At 50.4% G+C, this 24,720-nt stretch overlaps 2 protein-coding genes across 2 annotated transcripts in view; one reads left to right on the forward strand and one right to left on the reverse strand.

Annotated features, from left to right (window-relative positions):
- Window positions 1-24,720, forward strand: part of LOC8043761 — a 164,876-nt gene that overhangs the window by 115,844 nt on the left and 24,312 nt on the right. Inside the window, exon 3 of the mRNA XM_040209416.3 lies at window positions 16,578-16,824. Within this exon, the coding sequence (XP_040065350.2) occupies window positions 16,578-16,824 (247 nt within the window). The remainder of the gene's footprint in view (window positions 1-16,577; window positions 16,825-24,720) is intronic.
- Window positions 18,474-24,649, reverse strand: LOC120839164. Its single transcript, XM_040209412.3, has 3 exons — window positions 23,351-24,649; window positions 21,460-21,577; window positions 18,474-19,799 (listed from the first exon to the last, which is right to left on the reverse strand). Exons 1-3 carry the CDS (start codon window positions 24,437-24,439, stop codon window positions 18,541-18,543), a joined length of 2,466 nt encoding a protein of 821 aa, XP_040065346.1. The 5' UTR covers window positions 24,440-24,649; the 3' UTR covers window positions 18,474-18,540.

Consider the following 24,720-nt stretch of genomic DNA (forward strand, 5'->3'; position numbering starts at 1 on the left):
GTTCTGATGAGCTTTACATCTTTTGTAAAGCTGTGTCCATATGGAATCATTCCACATATATTGTTGTCTCTCCACATTTCTTTCTACACGGTTGTGTGTGTGTATGGGTATGTTGTGTGTGTGTGTGTGTGTGTGTGTGTGTGTGTGTGTGTGTGTGTGTGTGTGTGTGTGTGTGTGTGTGTGTGTGTGTGTGTGTGTGTGTGTGTGTGTGTGTGTGTGTGTGTGTGTGTGTGTGTGTGTGTGTGTGTGTGTGTGTGTGTGTGTGTGTGTGTGTGTGTGTGTGTGTGTGTGTGTGTGTGTGTGTGGAAGTGTGGGAGAGAGATGGTCGGTTGGTGTATGCGTGTGTGATATGTTAGTGAGAGAAATACACAGACATTTGGAGGGGTACTCCCGTCTTGTTGCTGGTCGTACATTCGTCCTCTCGGGTGACGTCGCAGGATCCCGCACCGGCGGCCTCGCGGCAAAGGCGTGTTTCACCGTCCCGCCGTCGAAGCCCTCTGAAAGAAACACAATGCGGGATCCCTGTGTTCCGTAACGCTTGTTTCATTTTGCCGCGTCGCGTTATCTCCGCAGCTCGTGACGCTACGGCACTTGGCGCCGAGGAGGCCAGGCGAGACCCATGCGGGCTTTGTGCGCGAGAGAACGAACGGCCAAGTCCGCGTTCGGTGCTTCAATTCCTTTTACCCCTCGACGCGCCTGCCGTGCACACCTCGTTTCTTCGCGCGGTGTTTCACGCACCGGAGGACGCCAACAGTCCGGCGGAGTTGTCTGGCTGGCTGACTGCTCCCGGCGGCGGTGGGCACGCACGCACGGATCGGGCTCGGACGGCGAGAGAGGGCGTGATTTGCGGTGGTGACCGGTACCCGTCCGTGGCAACTCGGGGAACGTGATGCGCGAAATCTGTCCCATGCTTCGGGCGGGCTGCTTGCTGTGTACGCGGGGTATCTTGGTCTGGTATTCGGTGTCGACGAAACGTGTTTGCTTAGGCTTAGCTTTCGACGCTTTCGAATTCATATCGCCCGTTCTAGTTTTGTGGGAAACTCTTCGCGGCTACTACGTGATCAAAAGGTCGCTTGAAAACGCGGGCATCAGACTCGCGATTTGTTATATTTCATAATAATAATAATAATAGTAATAATAATAATAGAACAATACTTATTTTTTTGCGCGCCCAAAGGCAACTACAACGATCTTTTTTTTTTCACCAACACGAAAACACAAAAACGGGGGGAAAAAAACCTAACATATTTAAAAAATAATATTCGAAAAAGTGCAATACAAGTACATTCTGTTATGAGGTAAGTGCAAGATTCCCTAATTGATTGCAGTACATATTAATTGGAGCGGAGCTGTTAATGTGAGGCGAAGCGGTGCTGTTGTATGGTGGCTGAATCCAATCCATGAAAGCGGCGAAGTATTGCACGGCGAGTGAACATAAAACACCAATGAAATGCCGAAAATGAAAGTTTGTTTTGCTGACGAGGATAATTTTTATTCGGCGCCTTCCCTTCTGCGAGTTGACGTCTCTGACAGTTGGTGACTGACGGTGATTGCCCGCGCGATAGGAGAGAGCGACAGATGCCCACGTGTTATGCGGTGGAGGCGCCTTCACCACTTTGCTTCTTTGTCGTTTTATTATACACCCCCATCCAGCACACACGCGCATTCACAAACATGTGCGTGCACTCATATCCAGGCAGCTGTATTTGGTCTCTTTCACATACCCGTTTCGTGGAGGAGCTTGCTGTTCAAAGGCCGACCACCTTGGGCATGCGTCGACCGGAACAATAATCGGAACTTTTCAAAAAGTCCGGGGCTATGTTACCCGTGCCCTTTTTTGGTGTTTTGCGGGTTCTGTTTACATTGTTCCCGAAGGACGGAAAGATTGGAGAATCGTGCGCGGAGCCTTTGTCTCTTTGTTGGTAGATAAAATACCCTTTCAGGCAGTCAAAATTAGGAGGAACAAGGGTGGAAAGATGTAATTGTTAAATAATAAAATTAATTGTACGCGGCGAGCGTGTGTTAGCGTGATTAAACACGACAATCAAGTGCTTCCCCGGACCGACGGAAAGGTGACAGGAACGAAAAGAAAAAAAAGAGAAAAAAGTAAAAGGTATGGCTAAAAAAAGAGACTAAAGGCTATAAAATCAAAGCTATACTTCATGTGTGCATTGGGGAACATTGACTGTGACAGCGAGCATTAGTTGGAACCGTTCCCTCTCGCTGCACAGCATATAAAAGAGCACCCCGATGGGATGTGTGGGCCCCTCCTCCCCTTCCCCCCAACTAACGATGACCGTCTGGCCTCTGGCTATGACATACACGTATTTCTTCTTTCGTAAGCCTTCTTTCTTCTCTCTCTCTCTCTCGATGTGTGGTCATGCGTAATTGCTGGCAGAATTTAAAATCTTGGTACTCTGCGCTAACCTAGGGCCCAGCCACTGGGAAAGCAAATAAGTAACCCTACCTTCCGACACATAAAGGCATCTTTGCAATCCCAGCAATCTACAGCAGTCTACCACTTGTTCTCAACAAACATGTCTTTTAGCTGCCGGTTGCGGACGCTTACAATTTATTTTAAAAAGTCGCGGCGTCTCGGGCGTGTCTGCGAACGGTGTTCGTCGTAGGTTCGCTTAAAGGGACGAGAGCGTAGGTATAGGATGAAGGTGTAAGCGCTAATTTTGACAGTAGGGTCAGAGGTTTCATTGTTAATAAGAACGCGTTCATCACCTCCCCTGTTCGAGAGATGCCACTGTTTGTATACAAGGCTTGTACGTGAGGTTGTCGCACCGAAACTTGCGTCGAGAGAAACGTACTCGGGGGTGCGAAATGCGTTCCGGAGAAGGTACGCGCGCAGCAGCAAGGCCCTTCGCGATGGCCGCTGAAGTGACGTCTCACCGAGGGGACGGAGTCTCAAAAGGCACCTCCTAGAATATGCTTTGTACGCGAGACTGAAACACGGGGGTCGAGTACGCTAAGCATGCACAGGGACGGACGTCACCGGCATCAGGTCCTTTGACGTGCGGCGGCTAAAAATACCGTCACCTGTCGCCCAGGGCGAAGAGGCCGTGCAAGTGACAGCGCGCCACTCCGCCGGTGGGCGTATCTCCCGCCCTTTGTCGGTGTCGCGGCGTTGTCTTCTGCCTCGTTCTCGCGCGACCCTGTTTTTTTGCATGAAGCTGCCCGTTACTCGTGTATCACGTCACTCGGCTTTTCGGTTTGCGGGCTCGTCCGGGTTGCGTCACTTCGGCGAGAGTCGCAGTTCGGTTATTAGCTCACCGCATATGTAGGGAGCTGCATGCACTCTGACCTTTTGCGTCGCTCGCTGCGCTAGCCCCGCCCTTTTTGATCGTCTGAGGGAAACTGACGTCTTTATGCCGATGATTGTCGGATGTCGACCATTAGGCCTGTCAGCTGCTCTGTCCCGGCTTTCTGTTCTCCGTTTCACCCGATGGACCGCGACTGACGCTACAGGCCATCTGGACCAACCCAACGATGTGAACGTGTCCCGCGCGTCCCACGTCCCTCCCGAAGGTCACGTGACACCTGCACGGTGTTGGATTGGCTACGATGGCTCGTAGCGTCACCCGCGCAGTCCATCAGCTTGCTTGCCATGGCCTGCCACGTATACATGTGGTCGGATTTTGTCTCAATGATGTGGCGTGGCATCCTGGCGTGCGCTTCGCAGCGGCTCGGTCACGTGTCCCTGCCAAGCACGCGCGCTCGTGCAGTGCGAGCACTGTTGAGGGCCACATGCTCGTGCTTGTAGCATTTAAGAGTGGTTATTGGCGACGTGTGCGACCGAAAGCGTCGCTGTGGTCGGCCTTCCACGATTGGCCGAACGCTGACTATGACGTCAGAAAAGGATTTATCATCGACGGAAATAAGAGGAATGAAAGAACTTTAATTTTGACGGTGTTGGCAGTGTTGTCTTCAGAGCGCAGTGATTTCAAGCTTCCACTATGCTATTTACAAACACCACCGAACTTGTTGTTTGCAAGGTAATGACATTACAAGGGGGAACCGTAGGTGGGCGCCACTAAAACATCTCGCCGCTAATAAGCTCTTACCGCTGATTCACACTGGAAGTGGATCCGCGTTTGCAAAGCGGTTGCGAACGCTGTTGTATAAAGATTTAGTACAATTGCACGCGCACTCGATGACATCAAGTGCGCGTCCAACATCCCCATAATAAAGAGCTTATCTCTCTCCCTCTCTCTAGTGCGCGTGCAATTGTACTGGATCTTTATACAACCGTGTTCGCAACCGCTTTGCGAACGCGTATCCGCTTCCAGTGTGAATGAGCGGTTAGAGCCAGTAGCATCTTGACGGCTCTAACGTCTTAGAGCCACTAAGAGCTTGGAGTAAGGGCCCTTCACTTCCCGATTTTCTTGTAGGCGCCGCCATCTTTAGACGATTGCAAGCAAGGCGACTGCCCGCCGCCATCTCTCCGCTCGTGCGGACAAGCCCGTGCCATTGCAAGCTTGCTAAGCCTATGTTCACGCACAAGCTGCACGTGCTAGCGCACATATGGGGCACCAGTGGGGGCTTGTACTGACGTCACGTCAGTGGCCACTACCGTGGCCTTGCTGTTGAGTGCTTGCCTCCTGGAGCGTACATTTCGCACCGCTGAATTCGTTTCTCTCAACGAAGAACAACTGGGAATGGTCCAGAATAAACAACCAGCACGGGGCAATGACGTCACCTGCAAGCCACGCGTGGTTACAGTTCGAAATATGCAACTTCCTCAGCTTTAGACAGGACGTCAGGAAGCTCGGGGGTACCGCTTTGCCGTGTCGCGAACTGTCTTAACTAGGGTGCCTTCATGTCCTGCTTCATAAAGGCACACTAGTCTTAACATTTCTGGAGGACGGAAAGACGTTTCCCGCCATTAGCTTCAGATAGATGACTGCCAACGATGACCTTGAGCACCAAGATGGTTGAGCTGGCGTTGCCGTAAAGCGTAGCTTGTTACGTGCACCTACGTCCAGTTATGCAGTGGCTTGAATTAATACCACCTAAAAGACAAGGCCTGCGCATAACGTCTTCGTTGGATGGATGGATGAATCCGGCTGAGCCCTTTGGATCGGGCGGTAGCTTACGCCGCCTAGCCCGCCCCAAGCGGCAAACACGCTGAAGCCCGACGAAAGGCGCTGGCTAGGTGGCGCAAGCCGCCGCCCGGTTCAAAGGGTTCAGCCTTTTCCACCTATCCATTCAGTTATGGCGTTTCAGAGGTAAGGGAGCGGGTGATGTTGGTTGAACCGAGAAGGGCGTTTCGCGAAAGTTCAATTAAAAGAACATCGAAAGGAGAACGGGCTCGCATGAAAACCAGCAGGACCCTCAAGTCTCACGTCGACCTTGATGCTCTCGTTAGGCCGGCCATTACAAGTATATGGTCGTGGCCCTCGTCAAAAGGTGCCAGCCCTGGTTGTTACGTGTCCACCCTCTGCAAGAACACGCCGAGAGGCGCCGTAAAATGGTTTTATGCTGAATATCGTTAAGGGCGCGAGCCCGTTCTTCTCACAGGTATCCGTTCCTCGTGGGTTATGGGGCGACGCCGGGGTGGCCTGATGGTCTTGTAGTGCGTCACGTGTTCTCGTTATGAGCCGGGTAATAAAGGAGGGGGAGGTCAGGGAACAAAGCCACGAGAAGACTTCAGGCACGTCTTGCTCGTGACGTGCGGTGCACAATGACCGAGTAAGAAATCCGAATATCCTGATCAAGAAGTCTGCAAGCCTCACACACAGGCTTTGACGGGCTCGATGATTTGTATTGAAAATACAAAATATAATGAAATAATTATTATTTATCACTGTGAGTATGAACTTCGCTTCGGTTTCTATGAGTTTCAACTCTACAAGTTTTGGATCCGTAATTTTCGGTTCCAATGAAATATTGGTACCCTTGTAACAAGCTGGTAGACACTGAGCAGCGCACGACACCCCTCACACGCTTGTTGGGTCATTTCTCGAGTCAATGCAGTCGGTTATCTTGCAGTCTCAAGGAAGTGTCGTTCCAAAAGATGCTCCAAGAGATGTACTTACATACACAGCCGCCGTGTGTGCGCACTGAACCCACCAAGCTCGGTGATTGCACCATGACCGTTCGCTTTTAGCCTGGGCGTCTGTAAGCCGACATCGTCTGGCCAATGAACCGTCTCCTTTTCATCTGACCTGACCTCGCTGATCACGTGACGAGAAATAGACGTACGACTGTAGTAGCTCTTGTGGTTCCTGTTCGTGATGTCACGTGACGACCAGGATTTGCCTCGCCGTGACGTTACGAGTTGTATTCCCGGCTGCTCAAAAAAGCAGGGTGGAGGTTATCCAATATCGTCGAAGTTGACAGCCTGACATTACTCCTATTTTCGGTTCCATGAAAGCAGAATTTATTCAACGTAAAGGCTAGTTCACACACTTGCGACTGCTTACGACCGAGTGCTTTAAAACCTTTTAGGATCTCTCGCGACGAAAGAACACACTGGCGCCATCTATCGGGTAGACGTGGAACACTTGGCCTTTCTGTATGCCAAAATGCTTTGCACCTGACGTCATCCCGTCAGCTCTTTGGCCACCACCAGAGAAGAGGGGAAGGAGGAACTCCCCTCTCACGGGGAATCTCTTGTGTGTGTCCCAGACATCGCTATCTTCGTCTACAAGATTATAGATGATTAACCAGTCACTCAAAATTCGTACAAAAGCAGCTTCCACCTTTCTTCCGTGGTGGTATGAAATGAATTATGTGCCGTCAGTGCAAAGCATGCATTTTTTTCGCGCATCCTTCTTTCTTTTTTTTGTTTGAAAAGTTTTTGACAAAGTTATACACTACCATTTCTCATAGGCAGTGCGTACACTTCATCTCGCAAATACTGCGATTGCGAAACCTTTGCTCTGGTGAAATGTTTTTCATTTGTCCCCTGATAGATGGCGCCAGCATGCCAGTGTTTTCTCGAGAGCCTAGCCCTACATTGGAGAGAGAGGGATCATCTCAAACTATGGGGGGATTGGTCGTCGGTGCGCATGCGCTGCGTTTTCGCGTGGCGGGGAGGAAAGCAGGCAAAAAGGCGGAAGCACTTGCGGACGATCGACGCTTCTGCCACCTCCAAGCAGCTCGTCCTGCAAGCAACGCGGCCCATAAACCACGTCACTCCGATGGAGCAGTTGGAAACTTTCCGTAATTGAGGTTTTCTAGTGTTTTCCCGTGGCAAAAAAAAACACAAAAACTCCTCAGTCGCAAAAAGAAGTGAGCGTTTTGCCAGTCCGAGCAACGCTTTTGGTCGTGCACGGTTTAATATTGTATCACAGTGTAAATAGTGTATCATAGTGTATTATAGTGTATCATAGTGTTTGTTGCGCCACCTCTCCTTCAACCACTCTTGGTTCCCCCTATCCCCCTAGCAAGGCGAGAAAGCTGACCCCACCACTGGGAGACTAACCTTTCGCCTTGCTTCTACCCCCTTTTCACTTTACAATAAACTACTACTACTACTCGTGCACGTATGCGAACCCAAGGGTCCATTAATTTCTAGTCTTTTTTTTTTTTGTATTCTAGTTATTAAAAAGAAAGCACTGCCTTGTTGTTTCTCTGCATGTGAGTGTATGCAAGAGCGGCCTGTATCAGTGCGCGTGATTAAACATTCCAGTGCCGGAGTCTGGGCCAACCTCGTCTGGGCTAGCGATGACGACGAAGAGTCTGTATGCTTTCCGACCGGCGCCGTTCCTGTCCGATGATTTCGGTGCGATTTTGCATCCTTCACAAGGGAAGACAGGCGTTCATGTGTGGGAAGAAAATATGCGTCTGCAACCGGATTCTGCGCTGGATCCGCAGTGAGTGCGTGGGCCCGGCGGCCACGGTCACTGAACCGAATTGTTCGGTCCTCGCGCGTTTTGTATGCGCTTCGGAATTACGGCTCTGAATTGATCTCAAATTATTTTGTAGACAGCGTGGAATAGGCTGTCTGCAGTGCTTTGTCAAAGTAAGCCACACTGTAATTCTGAACTATTTTTTTTTTTTTTTTTTTTTTTTTTTTTTGCGGGTTTAGAACGATTGCATTGTTTCGGTAATTTCAGGCTTGAGAATGGTTCCCTCGCGTTGAACATGACAGTAATCTCTGATACGGGCTTGGAACAGAAAACACAGTAAGGGAGACAGGAATAATGGCGACAGTCTCAGGGATTAGTATTATGTTCAACATACACCAGCTCGCCTGAACGCTTCGAGCACTTTTTTTCGTTACGTTCGTGTACATGCTGCGTACGTGTGCAAGCGTCGGTCGCGCAATGCCCCGGGTGCGCCATGTTTTCTTTCCAAGACAGCGAGTGAAGGCTCGGTGTGAGACTCTGAGCACGTGCCGAGTGAATAACGGACGCGAGTAGTCCGATCTCACCAAGTGTTCGGCGCAAGCGTGACGCCGTCATAACGTTAGTCCGCAGGAGGCAGGCGGTGGTGCACAAGACGGCTCGTGCCGCCTCGTGATTTGCACGCGCAGAGCTCCAGCGAGGTTGTCGCACGTGCGCGAAGACTGAAGTTTCCTCGGTGGTTTGCGGCAGCGGCGCTGTAGTCAAACTGGCTGGTGTTATCGGCTTATCGGTGTGTTGCAGAGTCGCAAGCGAAACTAGAACCCAACAATTTATTGTTTGTTTAATGGACGTAGGAATTTCGTCTAAAATTTTCGAATCGCGTGGCGCAACGCGCCATCTTCCAGCGGGCACGGAAAATATCAGGAAGCGTACTTCTGAATCGTGCGTGAGATGGCGCCACCAGCCGGCGAAGCGCTGCAGTGCCCCTCCCCTTTTTGATCCAGGGATAGAGCTTTGAGGGAAAGCAAGCTTTCCAGCCGCAGGAGGAGGTTTGCTGTGGCGCGCGCTCACTGCTGGGTGCACGCGAAATGGCTGTATGGCTTTGCGCTGCGTCGCCGTACTGCCGCCCCTTTTGCTAGTGCGGTGACAATTTCTTTTCATAGCGCCATCGTCTTGCGCGCGCTAACTAAAAAAAAAAAAAAGCGCACTTTTTTTAGGTTACGATTTTTTATACTTTTTCTTGTTGCATGCCACACTGCCTAGCCCTGTTTCCTGGAAAGGATAAACATAGCAGGTGATAATAATTTTATGTTAGTGTCTGCCACTCACGGGTGAGTCGTCAAATATAGCAACAGGACCAGTGGCGTAGCCAACAATCTTATTTCTTTTTTTTTTTTGGGGGGGGGGGGGGGGGGGGGGGGGGCTGACTAGCTGGCTGAGGTGGCTGGGATGTCCATGACGTGTAGTAGTGAGGGGAGATGTGTAATATACATGTATAATATTGGGTCAGCTGGATTTCATGGGGAGGCAAGGGGGGGGGGGGGGGGGAGGTTGATGGCCCATACGCCCCTCCCCTGGCTACGCCACTGAGCATGAACACCATTCATTCTTATATATTTAGGCATATGACGCGTGACTTTTAGGCACCATGAGTTTTGGCTAGATGCTGGACTTCTAAGGTCTTATAGTTCGTGGTCCTTCCAGGTACGTGAGCAAATAGTTCGTTTTTGTGGGCTTAATGCAGAAGAGTAGGTGGACATTGAACAGAGTGAGCTTTAGTGAAGGAAAGCGATGAAAAATGTAGGTGACATCTCATACAGGTAGATAGTTATCACGCAAGGATACAAAGTTCTCACACACACAAAATAAATATGATGGAAGGACTGAAGCATGATATTTTGGTACCCAGTCTCGGGTGTTCAAGATGTTAAAAGTTCATTAGCTCGTCTGCATCTTCTGTTATCTCTGTCCAGCTGCATTTGAGACGCTGCCTACTTTTCTCTTTGCCATTTCTCCACCATAGCCTCCGAATTAGAACTTCTTACCATATGCATAGTTCTTCTCCTACAGTATGGTGTTGCTGGTCGCAGTGCCTACTGCAATCCACTTATAACGATATTGTCACGGGTGGTGACCAAAATAAAAGGAAATAAACGGGAAGAAATAAACGTTTAATGTGGCGAACTTGTGCCAAAAAAAATAAAGGGAGAACAAAGATAATAACAGAGCGTCGCGGGCGTCGAAGTCGGCGTAGCAGCACAGTCGAACGCTGGAGCGAAAACTGACTCGACAAGGTCGCGGGCGGCCTCTTATCTAGAGTGCGTCGCTATCTCGAAGATTCGGCGAAAGCGGCTCGAGCGTCGCGTGATCGGGGCGAGAATGAACACGCACTTTCTAGAAAACAAAAGCAGAAGATACATGGATATAAATAATAGAAGTTACGTGCGCTACATGAATAAACGGGAACTTTCTGGAGGACCGTGACCGAGCGTTGCTTTCTCAGCCTTGCGCGCGGCATTACTCCCCCCTTTAAAAGTGCATCGCCCCGATGCAGTGTAAAACAAATCAAAATAAAAAAGAACAATAAACTAAAGAGTCTTTTGGAGCACATAAGGTCCACAGTCCTATCGAGCGTAGTACGGCTTCAGGCGCACGACGTGGACGACCTCAGGTCGTGGTGGGCGGCGTGACGATGTTCGTGTTCCGTCGGGCATCACCTCGTAGTTCAGGTCGCTGAGGCGACGAAGTACCTTGTATGGTCCAAAGTACCGTTTCAGCAGTTTTTCACTGAGGCCGCGGCGACGGATGGGCGTCCAAACCCACACCCTGTCTCCGGGCTGGAAGTGAACGTCCCTGCGACGAAGGTTGTAGCGGCCCGCGTCGACGCGTTGCTGGTCTTGAATCCTGAGTCGGGCGAGCTGGCGGACTTCTTCGGCCCGTTGAGCAACCACCTGGGCGTCGTCGCTCTCACTGTCAGCTGGCTCATGGGGCAGCATCGCGTCCAGCATGGTCGTTACTTTGCGCCCATGCACCAGTTGAAAGGGTGTCACTCCGGTGGTCTCTTGTACGGCCGTGTTGTAGGCAAATGTGACGTACGGCAACACCTCGTCCCATGTCTTGTGCTCCACGTCGACGTACATGGAGATCATGTCGGCGATGGTTTTGTTGAGTCTCTCCGTCAGCCCGTTGGTCTGCGGGTGGTACGCCGTGGTGCGACGATGGCTGGTGGGGCTGAGACGAAGGACTTCTTGCGTCAGCTGGGCCATGAATGATGATCCACGGTCTGAGATCAGGACTTCGGGAGCGCCGTGCCGGAGGACAATGGACTCGATGAAAAACTTGGCGACTTCAACAGCCGTTCCTGATGGAAGGGCTTTTGTCTCGGCGTACCGCGTGAGATAATCGGTTGCGACAATTATCCATCGGTTTCCTTGCGTCGACGGTGGGAAAGGTCCGAGTAAATCCATACCGATTTGCTGGAATGGGGCAGATGGCGGCGCAATAGGCTGAAGAAGTCCTGCCGGTCTCGTCGGTGGCTTCTTCCTTCGTTGACACTCGTGGCAAGATCGGGTGTAGTGGTGTACTGTCTTCGCAAGCTTGGGCCAGTAGTACTTTTCGCGTATCCTCGCAAGAGTCCTGCTGTAACCAAGGTGTCCCGCCGTCGGGTCATCGTGGCAGGCTTGAAAAATTTCTTCTCGAAGACTGGAAGGGATCACCAACAGCCACGCCGTGTTGTTGTCGCTGAAGTTCTCCTTGTACAGTACACCTTGTCGGATGGCGAAGGTCGGCAGTACTCGTGAGAAGACACGTGGCACGGTACTCCTGCCCCCTTCCAGGTGCTCGATTAATGCGCGCAGCTCAGGATCGTCCCGTTGACGTCGTGCCATATCGTCGGTGTTCACTGCTCCTAGGAAGCACTCGTCGTCATTGTCGTCGCTGCAGCCGGAAGGGGTTTCGACGGGGGCTCTGGACAGGCAGTCGGCGTCGCTGTGCTTGCGGCCTGACTTATAGACCACTGTCATGTTGAACTCTTGTAGTCGAAGACTCCATCGAGCGAGGCGTCCTGACGGGTCCTTCAGGTTCGCAAGCCAGCAGAGCGAGTGGTGGTCCGTGACTACACGGAATGGGCTCCCGTACAAGTACGGACGAAACTTCGTTATTGCCCAGACGACCGCAAGGCATTCTTTCTCAGTCGTGGAGTAATTTTTTTCCGCCTTGGACAATGTCCGACTTGCGTAGGCGATGACTCGCTCGATGCCTTCTTGCACTTGGACTAGTACTGCGCCCAGTCCCGCGTTACTTGCGTCCGTGTGAATTTCTGTTTCCGCATCCTGGTCGAAATGTCCAAGCACAGGAGGAGTCTGGAGTCGTCGTTTCAGTTCGTCGAATGCCTGCTGTTGCTCCTCGGCCCATTCGAACTTCTCGGCGTCCTTCGTGAGATTCGTAAGTGGTGCGGAAATCCTTGCGAAATCCCGAACGAAGCGTCGATAATAGGCACAAAGTCCAAGGAACCTTCGCACGGCCTTCTTATCTGTCGGCGCTGGAAATGCCGCGACGGCGCGAGTCTTCTCGGGGTCTGGGCGGACGCCTTCGTTACTAACCACGTGGCCAAGGAACTTCAGTTCGTCATAGGCGAACCGGCACTTTGACGGCTTGAATGTGAGTCCGGCGGTCTGAATGGCTTGAAGAACAGCTCGGAGTCGTCTCAAGTGCTCGTCGAAGTCAGCTGAAAATACTACGACGTCGTCAAGGTAGACGAGACAACTCTGCCACTTCAGTCCTGCCAGTACGGTGTCCATGACACGCTGGAAAGTTGCTGGCGCCGTGCATAGTCCGAAGGGCATCACCTTGAACTCGTACAGCCCATCCGGCGTGACGAAAGCTGTCTTCTCTCGGTCCCGTTCGTCGACTTCGATCTGCCAGTAGCCGCTCTTCAGGTCCATCGATGAGAAGTATCGAGAGTGGCGCAGCCGGTCTAACGTGTCGTCGATGCGGGGAAGTGGGTAGACGTCTTTCTTCGTCACCGCGTTGAGCTGCCGGTAGTCCACGCAGAACCTAAGCGTTCCGTCCTTCTTCTTAACCAGCACGACTGGAGAGGCCCATGGACTGCTTGAAGCTTGGATGATGTCGTCATTCAGCATCTCTTGAACTTGCTGATGGATCACCTCCCTTTCCTTAGCGGAGACTCTGTACGGCGATCGATGCACAGGGCGCGCGTCGTCCTCGGTAACGATGCGGTGCTTGGCAACCGCGGTCTGGCGCACCTTCGACGACGTCGCAAAGCAGTCGCGGTATTCGGCGAGGAGGTTAACCAGCTGACGCCGTTTAGTGTCCGGAAGCTTAGGGTCAATGTCGAGCTGCGCTGGCGACGTACTGTCTTGCTGGGGTGGCGAGGATTCGTCAGTAATCGCGGTGATTTCGGCGGGGTTTCGGAGTTTCTCGACGTGGCCCACGGCTGCACCTTTCGTGAGGTGTTGCGTTTCGTTTCGGAAGTTTGTCACGAGGGCCACAGTCCGCCCATCCTGAAGTTCAGCTACTCCCCTTGCGACGCCTATGCCTCTTCCCAGGAGCAATTGGAGGCTTCCCTCGAGAAGAACTTCGCCAGAGGAAGCTTCATCGATCCCGACAAGTACGAAAACACTCGACCGCGGTGGTAGGTTTACGTGGTTTGCGAGGACTCGTACCGTGGGTGACGTCGCTTGGGGTTCCTCCGCTGGTGGAGCAGGTTTTCGTAGCGTCAGCCGATTTGTTCCGAGGTCGATGACGGCGTTATACTCGCAGAGAAAGTCCATTCCAAGGATAACGTCCCTCGAACAGTCATGCAGAACGACGAACTTGACAGGGCACGTTTCACCGTGGATCTCGACGCGAGCAGTGCATCTCCCGACTGGTGTGATGAGATGTCCTCCGGCGGTTCGTATTTGGGGTCCTTCCCACGGCGTCATGACTTTTCGAAGGCGGCGGGAGAGCCTCCCACTCAGGACTGAGTAGTCTGCTCCGGTGTCCACGAGTGCCGATGCGTCGTGGCCGTCGATGACGACGTTTAGGTTGTTGGACACCGTTGCAGGGCGTCGTAGCGATGCGTGACGTCGGGAGAGTGGGAGCGCTCCGGCGTTCTTGGAGGCTCTTTACTCGGGTCGTCTTCGGCAACGGCACCTCCAGGCGTTGCCGCACTTAGTTTTCCCGACGGGATAAGGGGGACAGGCTGTCACGGCGCGACCGACGGAAAGGCGACGCGGAACGTCGGGGGGATGGAGAACGGGAACCTCGTGGTGCGGTGGGCGCTGGTGACGGAGGGCGACGGAGGTATTCTTCGACGTCCCTTGGTCGTTCTCCAAAACGAGGTCGACGGTCGTTTGGAGCGAATCCTCGCAGGCCGAGCTGGCGGTAGGGGCACCTCCGGTAAACGTGGTCAGCCTCCCCGCAGTGGAAGCACACCGGGCGTCCGTCATCCGTGCGCCACACGTCGGTCTTTCGAAGTCCACGCTGCTCTTGGCGCGGCGCGTACTGCGGCGAAGAGACTTCTCGTTGGGATGCAGCTGGGTACTGCCGAGCAATAGGAGGCTGCGGACGACGAACAACGGCGGCATAGGTCACAGCTGGTGGTTTCGGTGCGGCGTCGGCGAGAACGTCTGGCTGGAGCGCTTGCTGGACCTCTTCTCGAACAATCTCGGCGATCGAGAGTGAAGCTGGGTGTTCGGCGGCAGGTATCAGCTTCTTCAGTTCTTCACGGACGATGTCCCGGACTATTTCTCGGATCCCCGGAGTATTGGTGCTGAGGGCGCAGCTTGACGGCGTGGGTGCAGCGACGGCAGGAGCTCGGTGGAAGTGAGCGGCTCGTGCTTGCAGGGCCCGTTCAATGTTGGTCGCCTCTGTTACAAACGTTTCGACGGTGGTCGGCGGGTTGCGGACGAGGCCTCCGAAAATGTCATCTCGTACGCCTCGCATCAGGATCCGCAACTTCTTTTCGTCGGTGGCTTGAGGGTCGGCGCGAGTGACCAGGCGCAGGACATCCTCGACGAAACTGGTGATGGTCTCGTTTGCGCCCTGGGTTCTCATTCGAAGAAGGTCCTCGGCCCTCTCCCGTCGATACTGGTTTGTGAAAGTTCGCCTCAACTCATTCTTGCAGGCGGTCCACGAGATCAATGATGTCTCCCGATTCTCGAACCAGTGCCTGGCCGTTCCTTCGAGCGCGAAGTAAAGGTTCTGCAGGCGCTGGTCGTCCGTCCATCGGTTGTGCTGGGCCACCCGCTCGTACTGTTGAAGCCAGTCCTCGACGTCTTCGTGGGCGTCCCCGTGGAATCGCGTCGGAGTCCGGGGTGCGACTGGCAGGTAGATAAAGGCAGGAGCGGCCGGGGTCTGTGGCTGCTGGCCGTCCATCGTCGGCTTCGTCGGCTGCTTGGTCCTGGGTGGCAGAAGTCCGTATTCCGGGTGCAGACCTTGGGTGCGGCGACTGGTCCGAGTTTCAGGTTCCGCGTCGAGTGGTGTTCTCACCGGGCTCGGAATCGGGCTTGCACTGCGGGCCCTGGGAGGGGAACGCTCCACGGGCATGCGCTACCCCGCACCTCCACCAAAATGTCACGGGTGGTGACCAAAATAAAAGGAAATAAACGGGAAGAAATAAACGTTTAATGTGGCGAACTTGTGCCAAAAAAAATAAAGGGAGAACAAAGATAATAACAGAGCGTCGCGGGCGTCGAAGTCGGCGTAGCAGCACAGTCGAACGCTGGAGCGAAAACTGACTCGACAAGGTCGCGGGCGGCCTCTTATCTAGAGTGCGTCGCTATCTCGAAGATTCGGCGAAAGCGGCTCGAGCGTCGCGTGATCGGGGCGAGAATGAACACGCACTTTCTAGAAAACAAAAGCAGAAGATACATGGATATAAATAATAGAAGTTACGTGCGCTACATGAATAAACGGGAACTTTCTGGAGGACCGTGACCGAGCGTTGCTTTCTCAGCCTTGCGCGCGGCAATATATTGCTTCTAACGATTACCTTCTAGAGTTTCTCGTCCAGATACAACTATAATCGGTTATAATGATTGAATTTTTGGGCTTTCTCATTACCGTTTTAAGTGGATTGCACTGTACTACAATTCATAACCTTTATTCATCATGTGTTGAGCTATAAAATTAACAAATCCAATTTTTTCTCTGACAGTTGACCAGACTAGATCAAATAAAAGCTATGTTTTTACATACATACTTCTACTGGTCATAAAAAGTTTCTACTGCTTCTTATTTTTTAGGCAAACTGAGCTGAAACTTAAAAAGCATTAGGAGGACACTTTTATTCGTAACACAGATATGTCTTGAGAATAAAAAAGAAGTATGCTACATTCACTTGTAGCTTTTGTAGAATGTTTTGGTATATGCATTGATGAACCATCGCTTTGCCAAACACTCCTTGCACAGTAATTAATTACCGTAAAATACCGGGCAAGTGCCCACTGAAACTATGAAGATAATCGCCAAAAAATGGGGGATGGACGCTTGTCCAGTCATCAATTTTACATAATAATGTACTGTGCATAGTTTCTCAGATATTACAAATTTGGCAATGGGCGCTTAATGTGGAATGGGCAGATGTGCGGTATTCTACGGTTCCAAAGTTCTGGATTCTAATGTTGCTCGTGCCTATCCTTTGTCCTCACAAACATGGTGTGCAAACAATACATTAACGAAGTTGTCGCTTTTGCAACGCTTGTTTCTATGTAACTGTAGTCCTGGTATTTGTTGATTACTCTAACGGCGCCCGACCGTCCTTTGTCCCCGCAGACTTGTTCTTCCCGGCCATGATCCCTGACCCGGACTACAGCGACTCTGAGGAAGAGCAGGACCCCCACCGGCGCCGCCCCCTCAGGATGCCCGGCATGGCCACGGGCAGCATCCAGTCCGGAGAGAACATGGGCCGGGTCCAGATGGGCGAGGATGGCCTCATTGTTCCCCGCAAGCCCCTCAACCCCTGTGCAGAGTCTGCAGAGCGCAAGAACCTCCACAAGGAGCTCCTCTTCAACCAGAAGATGTGAGTATATGGCTGGATCTTCACCTGCCCAGGTAAAAATTCAAAGTGGTTGTACAAGTGGTCCCACTTTAGTTCAAGTGGTCCCACTTAACTTGCAAGTGGTGCCACTTTACTTGTAAGTGGTACCACTTTAATTCAAAGTGGTACCACTTGGGTTCATATCGACCACTTGTGTACCACCACTTTAATTCAAAGTGGTACCACTTGGGTTCACATTGCCCACTTGCATCACACCACTTTAGCCATGTGGTCCCACTTGGAGCCCAAAGTGGTCTGGATTAGACCACTTTGACTTCAGAGTACCAGTTTAAAGGAAAACTGAAGCGGTTCTATATTTGAGGAAAAACACTTAAATCGTCTTAACTTGGCCTTCAGGAACACGAATATCTAGATTATTTTTCAATTTGGCTCACAGAGGCTGCACAAAATCATTTTCAAAGTACCGCTGTTCGATGCCCCTCCTCCCTGGGGCGCGACATTACATATCAAGAGTTTTTGGAATCGCCGCTCTCGCACATCTTCAGCGCTTATCAAAGCTGTGCACGCGCACTCTTGCCATTTTCAAAAAGGTCATCACGACTGGTGTCAGTGTAGGGGAATTTACCTGGTAAGCTTGCAATTGCACACGAGCTACACACTTTTGGTGGTCGAAAGATCCTAGTATGATGTAACGACTGGTTGGAGGTTTTTTGTTTAGTTACAACTTCAGGAAAACAAACACGATATTCAGATTCACAGGATGAAAATATGCCAGAATTTACCTCTAACTCATTTCTTACGAACCTCTTCAGAGCACCCCTTTAACTGGTCAATGATGAAATACCATTTGGATATTTGGGTGTCAATTGGCAGATCAAAACTTTCTTGACCATGTGGTGACATCACTCATAGTAACCTTGGATCCTGTGGCAATTTGTATATTTTGGTAGTGTACACTTTACCACTAGGTGGGACTTGTAGCCATTTCATAGCTTGGAGACACCAGATCACTTCGTTTGACTGTGAAAATCAACATGCTTTGTGAAAAGCATATTAATGAGATCGACAATTCAGTATATGACAACTACCGATTCATTTATTTACAATTATTTCTGCAGAAATTTAGCAAAAGTAGGTACAGGAAGGAAAACACTACTATCTGAACATCAAAGAAAGTTAAAAATAAACATGCGTAGCACACACAAATTCCACAGCAAAGCAACCTGCCATTTTCAGCAAGACAAATGGCAATAAAATCTACCAAGAACTGATGACAACACACAAAAGTACAACTGTGGCACCAAGTAAAAGGGGCAGAAACACAACAAAAACACAATAACAATGACATGCAAATAACTCTAGTTCCCAACTTTGCAGGTCACAAAACATTCACTTAATTGTCCTAGTTCTCTAAGGGAAGACCTAAAAAATTTTGAAACATTATATAATTTTTATTAATTTGGGTCAAACAGTGAAATCAATAATGGCAATAGACCAAAGGTGGCTAAACTGCGGCTCGCGAGCCCCATGAGACTCTTATAGTGAAAAATTGATAATGAAAACCAAATTTCATTATGTTGCTGGGAAACAGCCTGGATATGTGGGTAAATCAGTGCAACCAGTTAATTATGCACACCATGAGTGCAATAACTAGCATAGATGAAAATAATTTTTACTCTTTGATTTGCCTCCCCTTTAGTTTACTTCTAGCACACAAGTATGACCGGTCCTACAAATCTAGGACCACTCATACTTGTTGCAGAGCTGAGCAAACAGAACAATGCCATCTATGTCCAAGTACATGCATGGGTTAACATGCCCACAGAGCCTGTGCAATACCTTAGTGGGTTGCTTGTGGGCAAGCTTGAGGTGTCCTACGCTTCCAAAATCAGATACATCGTAAACATGTGAAACAATGTACACGTTCGGGCTTCCACCCCCATCACTTTCAGAAAGGATGTGTTCAACTCTGACAAAATTATCTCCCAGCTTCAGCGCCGTCGAGTCCCGCTTTGTTGGAGCTCGGTACTGTTTGCTATGAAAAATGTGCCCAGCAACACGTGCACGGTCAAACTCCACAAGCTCCTGTGCCACTTCCAAGGCCAGCTCCTCCTCAACCAGTCTATGCAGACATTGGGGCAGCTGCCTGGGCTTTCCAAGAAGGTGCAAGTCACCTGGCTTGTAGTGTTTCCTCGTCGGAAGGTGTGCCCGGACCTCGTCCGAAACCATATTCCTCAGCTGATAAAAGCTGTTGCGGAGGAGAATGCGGGAGAAGATCTGGAAGGGCACACCATTCGACGAGGAAACAAGCTTCAGCAGATGCCCCATGTTCGACTCAAACTGGAAGCAAGATAGTGCCCATAATGGCCCATGGAGGAGCACAGCCTTTGGAAGGTGCAGGAGCGTGTGGACGTTTGAGGTCATCTGTGCTTTTCCGTAGAGGAACTCGGTCTTCACAACAAACTCGGTCATCTTCTCTGTACCCAGCTCCACATCTTCATCTAGAACTTCCGTCTTAGTTAGAAGATATAAAGCAGACACAAAAAGCTCAAAGTGCGCATAATATTCAGCTGGCAGCACGCCCTTCAAACAAGGAAGGCAGTAGTAAAAAAGCCAGCATTGCCACTCGGCTGCTTTCCAGTACTTCCTCAGCCTCAGGGCTCGTGGCGGTCGGTTCAGGCACTGTGGCGGTTTCAGGCTACACAAGCGCTCAGTTACGATGGATTGTCGCGAAGGGTGTCCAATGTAGTAATCTTCACCCACACCAGAAAACCACAATTCGGCAAACTGACGCCCTACACCAAGAAGGGCGCAGTGCATATAGTCTGGGGTAAAACCCCAGACTATGTCGAAACCAGGCACGTTTACAAGTGGCGAAGGGCCCTTAACACCGTGGACTGCTTGTTTGGATGCTGCGGCTTCTGCCATGTCTGCAACCATGCCAAGCTCGGTGCGATCGTCCATCACCCCCGCGCTCACGGGGTACTTCACGCAACCTGCAGAAGTGACAGTCAAGAAAATGATAAATAACTACGAACGTGTGAGCAGCGATTCTTAATATTAAAGCAAATATGAAGCAAATAATTACGTTGTGCAAATTTTAAATCTAAATAATGTTGAAGCAAAGCAGACTTTTTGCAAGGGGAAATACAAAACCTAAAAAAATCAAACTAAAAACTTCAAGACTGCACTGCAGAGATGTTCTGTCTTGCACAACCTGCCTAGACATGCTTGCCTAATAGAAAGATAACCGGCAATGATTGTGAGAAAATGAACTTGTTTCCCCAAATTTGAGCAACTCTGTCATTCCAGCCTGGGTTTCGGTGCACTCATTGCAAGCAGCGTGGAGTCAATTGTTTAACCGATGTTCTAAGAGGAGGTTGCTAATGCTGGTGATAACACTCCTTGATATTAAAAGAAGTTTCTAAGGGGACACCGAAGGCATGAAGCGTACCCAGCCTTTGTCACTGCATGAAAAAAAGGCGGCATTGGTCCCACCTTCATTCGCAATAACAGAGTATCGTACAGGGGCTCCGGAAGTATATCTGATAAGTGGGGGAGACGTATGGGGGCTCATGTCGCATTGTGTAGTTCACCTCTGTTTTTCCTCACACACAGATATATATATATATGCACGGTGATGGGAGGGGAGAAGGGGGGGGGGGGGGGGGGGGGGTGGACCTGCTTTGAGCATGGGGGCGACTGCCCGCCCCGCCCCGCCCGACCCCCCCTGTTTCGGAGCCCGTTATTGTAACGTGCAAACACCAAATAATGTGCGATAGCTAAAAACATCCTTCTATCAGCAATCATAGTGTTTCACTATTCACACCCTACAAAGTGGCATCTATTAAATTACTTCTTTAATAATTGTTATAGTATGCTTGTGCTTGCTAGAAGATGGAGGTATAGCTCCCTAGTGATGTTTCAGGCAACATTTATTAGCGTAGCCGTGCGAATGAGCGACCGCTGAGCTTTGTTGCGTATCATCGTGCCATTTTCACTGGTAATTTCCCCCTGATATAGCAAATTTTTTGAGTATCCTTGGTTTGAGTATCCCCATAGTTTTCAGATGATTAAAATTCCCTGACAATTTCAGGTTGGTAGATACCTTGTAAAAAAAAAAGAAAGCCGTTTACAACTCCCTGTAACGCCGAATTAGAGTGCAGCTCTTGAGGAGGAGTAGGGAAGGTACATCCCTCCTCCCCCCTCCTCACCTTGTCATCCTGCCTGCTACTCCGTGAAGGGGGCCACACGAGGTCACGTGACCTCGGGGGAGGGGTCACGTTACCTCAGGGGAAAGTTGCGTGACCTCACAGTTACGCCGACGGCGATGCCGCTCAAGCCGGAAACGGGCACCTAAGAGCTGTGCTCTAAAAGTGTGAACGTGGGCGGAAGCGGGGACTGATGCCACCTCCACCCCACTTTTTCATGCCGAGACCGATGCTGGATCTACATGATGTTGAAGTTTAGGTGCCTTTGACTGAAAATTTGCATTGCAGGAATAACAGTCCAGTAGTAATGCTGAACACCTTTGCCGAAAGCAGTACTTGTCCCTGTCGTAATTCTTTCACGAAAGTTAAAAGTTCAAGAGTTTAAAATATTCACACATCCCAATAAATAACTTAAAAACTGGACGATCATATTCTGTTTCCTTACCGTTAATGCAAACCCCAGGATGGAGGCACCAAGAGCACCCGTAATAGCCGTTGTATTGCATGACGTTCTGCATCGCGGCCCTTGCAGGGGCATCGGCCACACAGCTGACACAGTAGACCTGGAAAGAAACATTCTATTAATACCACTTGTAACCACAATCTACACAATTCAATAAGTTGCAACAGAGTTTTGCTATAGCTAGCGGTGTGCTGCAAGAACTAGTCATTAGACTACAGTGTGGTCATTAGACTACAGACTACATGAACACTAGCCAGTATAGAATGATAAGCAAGAGCAGTATGGTGCACCTATGAAAAATACTAGCAGTTACCTATACTCCATTTCACCCTATGTTGTACCGCAGCGAAGGCTAGAAGCGCGAGCTCATAACGTTGGCAGCTGCCCTTAATGCACGAGAGGATGTGCTGCCGAGATGTGCCCTAGAGCAGAGAGCTCGCGCCCGTAGCCTTTCTTGTGGTACGTCATAAGGTGAAATAGAGTATAGGAGCTACATGCATGCATGTAAATGGCTGCTTTAACTGGAGCCCCGGAAACCATGTGCACATACTAGCGTGGACTCTATTAGCTATAACACATAGGCGGCGGCCGTCCCATACGCCCAGCACGGCATAGCAGGCGCCATCCGAAACTCAAAGCGCATGTGTCATATGGCAGATTCTCAACCGTGTTCCGAAAGTAGCCCATAGATTTAATCTCACAAATACTGCGAATCCCGTATTGTAGTTGGGAACCGGAAGTGTTAAGGGCTATTCAGAACAGTATATTGGGAAAGTTTGGCCAATGGGAGGAGCAAAGGCCGCTGCCAATGCCGAATATTCCCCCTGCAGCTAGAGCGTAAACTAAAAGTGTGACACAGCGTCTACCAATCAGCAGACCTCAATGTCACAGTATTGGAAACAACATTTAAAGCGTTCAACCTTGCAGCAGCAATGATCGCAACTATGCACTTTCTCTGGTTTGGAGTGCACGTTCGTTTATTCTACCGTTGAATTTGGACGTGACGAAAACCTCATATGCACGAAGCTTTCAGTCACTAGGAGTTACACCTTTTTACTCTAGCAACACTAAAACGGCTTAAATTAGTGTAGTCGCATTTTTAGAGCTCATGACCACCGCTAGGGGCTGTTTTGCGACCCGTGGTTGGCCACGAGATGCTTGGGAGAGTTTGACCAATAAATGGCCAAACTCTCCCAATACACGGCTCTGGGGCTATTTGCACATTAGCGCCACCACGTTGAAACTAACGCAAAAAAAAAAAGAAAATAGTGCTGCGACACGCCATGCGTGCACTGTCATTTGTCTGCTGTTTCTCTCTATGCCACCAATGGAACATAGTAGTCGAACATCCCATCGCGAGCCATACCTGCGCGTTGTTGTCTAGTCCGAAATGGCCCGGATGTGCCAGTCGCGTAACGATCGTTTCCCGTGTCATCTGCTTCCCAGTCTTTAAAACCATGTTTTCAAACATCGCTTACATTATAAAGCAACGCGATTACACTATATATGCAGTGGCTACAATAATGTTAAATGGTTAAGGAACATTCCAGATTATTTTATGTTAGTGTAGGATGTATATTTCGCAAACGCCAAGCGAGAAACATGCTCTGTTTGAAACTTGGCGCCTGAAAAGTAGCGTTACCTCAAAAAGATTGGGTCTCGCTCAGAGCACCTGACCGCTTCATTGCAATGCGGAGTTGACGGCGCAAGAAAAAGGAACACGATACTCTAACTCTGCAAGCAGAGTCTATACAGTTACTCTAAGGACAATGCCCGCTGGCGTGTTACAGTTAACAGAGTCCAGAATAGTACACGTAAATGGCTTCAACATTTCAGTGCATACAGGGCGTTCACCTCAAGCGGGGAAACTCACCTTAGAGTTTAGTGTTGAGCCCCCAGCGCTCCACGTGATGCCTTCTTGGGCTAGCGTTTTCATTTGGGCCGCAAAGGCTTGGAGAAGCAAAGTCATGTTCGGGTGCTTCGCGCCGTACCATAACAGCGGCAGGACGACGGAGCGCCAGCGCAGACATGGTGGAAGTTCGTTCAGTGTGAGCTGGACGGGCCAGATGGCGTAGTTTGCCGACTTGAATATGGGGCTCCCATCGGCGTTCATGGACACGGTCAAGTCATGAGGCCCACACCCAAGCTTTGCGCGCTGACTTCGATAAGAGTCGCCGTCGGTTAGATCCAACTTGGCAGAGGGTCTCGGTGTATTGAGTTTCGCCAGAGATTCTGCTAGGTGCTCCCGCACAGTTTCATCGGCCAGCACCGATGCTAGTTGCTTCTCCATTGGCAGACCAACAAAATAGCATCCCTTGGACATAAGGTCCTTTCCGAGGTACTGCACTCCGCACACCGAGCAGGTAGGCGAGATGCCCTGCCTTTCCTTCAAGCTGCCCGCTGTCTTTGCAAGGAGTGTTTCACACGTCGGGCAGTAAAAGTTGAAAGTGACGTCGTCTGGTGAAGCACTCGCAAACTTTCTGAACAAATATTTGCTTTCGGGGATGCTGTTGGTTCCCAACAGTAGGTTTTGTAGCTTAAGAAGCTTTTCTATGCCAGTCCATGGAAGTCCTTCCCCAATGGCATAATCCATGATCAGGACGAGAGCGTCGCCAACAGTCATCGAAGTGCCGTTTCCCAGTGGCGTCACGAACTCAACGAACGGCCGATCATGGTCGGAGCCCCGAGGACTTTCGTTCTCGGCTGTGTCAGATTCGTCTTCAGTGCGCAGATGTTCGTCTGCATCACTTGTGCAGTCTTCCATTTCGACCAGGGGTTGACGTGGTTGAGTTGTGGAGCAAGGAGACGATGCAGAGGAGCTTGCACAAGAGGTAGGAGTTGGTGTGCTTACGAAGTTTAGCCTATGTGCTGTCGACCTAGGCACACGAACATACGGCGCAGCATCCGGCTCTAAATATTGCCGATATCGCTTCCGAGTCTTGTGCTTGTTGGCAGAAAGCATCTCTTTCACCTTGCTCTTGAAGGACGAAAGTAAGTTGCTGAACGAAAGTCACAGCAAACCAAAACACCTGTGAGATTCAGAAACGTGAGCGTGACCAACGAGCGCTATTGACTTGAGACGGTTAATGGCTTCTGGATGGATGGCTTTTGTTGACTGCGGGTTAAACCGGACCATTTCCCATCCAACAACATCTGCAAATAAACGTATTAAGCAGTATATAGACATGTTTGTTTTGAACCTATATCATGTAACATTTTGATAATTTAAAAAAATTTAATTTT

The sequence above is a fragment of the Ixodes scapularis genome, unplaced genomic scaffold (assembly GCF_016920785.2).
Source record: "Ixodes scapularis isolate PalLabHiFi unplaced genomic scaffold, ASM1692078v2 PGA_scaffold2__306_contigs__length_199485367, whole genome shotgun sequence".
Taxonomy (NCBI): Eukaryota; Metazoa; Arthropoda; class Arachnida; order Ixodida; family Ixodidae; genus Ixodes; species Ixodes scapularis.

Bases quoted from the DNA above. Each gene is read 5' to 3' on its own strand.
- LOC120839164 (XM_040209412.3), bottom strand. From the start codon at position 24,439: ATGCTTTCTGCCAACAAGCACAAGACTCGGAAGCGATATCGGCAATAT. The intron at 21,578-23,350 runs GTGAGTTTCCCC...GTTTCTTTCCAG, and splicing joins GCTCAACACTAAACTCTAAG to GTCTACTGTGTCAGCTGTGT. The intron at 19,800-21,459 runs GTAAGGAAACAG...TCACTTCTGCAG, and splicing joins TCCTGGGGTTTGCATTAACG to GTTGCGTGAAGTACCCCGTG.